This window comes from Theobroma umbraticum, unplaced genomic scaffold, assembly GCF_002168275.2.
Source record: "Theobroma umbraticum cultivar Fairchild unplaced genomic scaffold, ASM216827v3 scaffold_20.0, whole genome shotgun sequence".
In the NCBI taxonomy this organism is placed as follows: domain Eukaryota; kingdom Viridiplantae; phylum Streptophyta; class Magnoliopsida; order Malvales; family Malvaceae; genus Theobroma; species Theobroma umbraticum.
Window position 1 is genome coordinate 2,131,675 of NW_018397266.1, and position 854 is coordinate 2,132,528.

Sequence of the window (854 nt, forward strand, 5' to 3'; positions counted from 1 at the left end):
ATGCTGCTCAGGTTGTTGCAATTCAGGAGAAGCTTGGTGTGCAGTATGAGAAAACTGATGGCTTTGCATTGAAGGTGAAGTCAGTTGATGGGTTCCAAGGTGGTGAGGAAGATATTATAATAATATCAACTGTGAGATCAAATAGTTTAGGTGCAATTGGGTTCATGTCAAATCCTCAAAGAACTAATGTTGCTCTTACAAGGGCTAGGTATTTCCTTTGATTAACTTGTTTCCCTTCAGTATTTGCATTTTTGTGAATGGTTGCAATCTGTTACTGGGTTTTGAATGCTTTCTTAGGCACAGCCTCTGGATTTTGGGGAATGGAGGAACACTGGCGAAAAGTGATTCTTATTGGGAGGCTTTAGTTCATGATGCAAAGGCACGTCATTGTTTTTTTAACGCTGATGAATACAAGGAATTGGGAAATGCTATTTTGGACGCCAAGAAAGATTTTGATCAACTTGATGACTTGCTTAATGGCGATAGTGTTCTTTTCAAAAGTGCTAAGTGGAAGGTATGTAACTTACACGGGCTAAAACTTGCTATTCATTCTACTTGTTCTATGAAGTTTTCAGCATTAATTTATATTCAAAGTTTGTACATTGACTTGAAAAGTTATGTTCTATAACATACTGGCAAACTCTTTTATCAGTATATTTTAGTTAATGAGACTCCATTAGAGATTATTTATAGTAAGTGGTAAAAATTATTTTCTTTTTGTTTCCCATGGCTCCAGGTTCTTTTCAGCGATTACTTTAGAATGTCATTTGGGAAGCTGAAATCTCTCCAGACCAAGAAATCAGTTTTAAACCTTCTACTAAAACTTTCCAGTGGCTGGCGACCTAAGAAGAGAA

General features: G+C 36.5%; 1 protein-coding gene across 1 annotated transcript in view; it reads left to right on the forward strand.

Moving 5' to 3' along the window:
* The window catches only part of LOC110423456 (uncharacterized), an 11,327-nt gene that overhangs the window by 4,495 nt on the left and 5,978 nt on the right, over positions 1-854 (forward strand). The window contains exons 6-8 of the mRNA XM_089784726.1: positions 1-208; positions 298-514; positions 737-853. The exon at positions 1-208 is cut by the window's left edge and continues 48 nt beyond it. Of these exons, the coding sequence (XP_089640852.1) occupies positions 1-208; positions 298-514; positions 737-853 (542 nt within the window). The remainder of the gene's footprint in view (positions 209-297; positions 515-736; position 854) is intronic.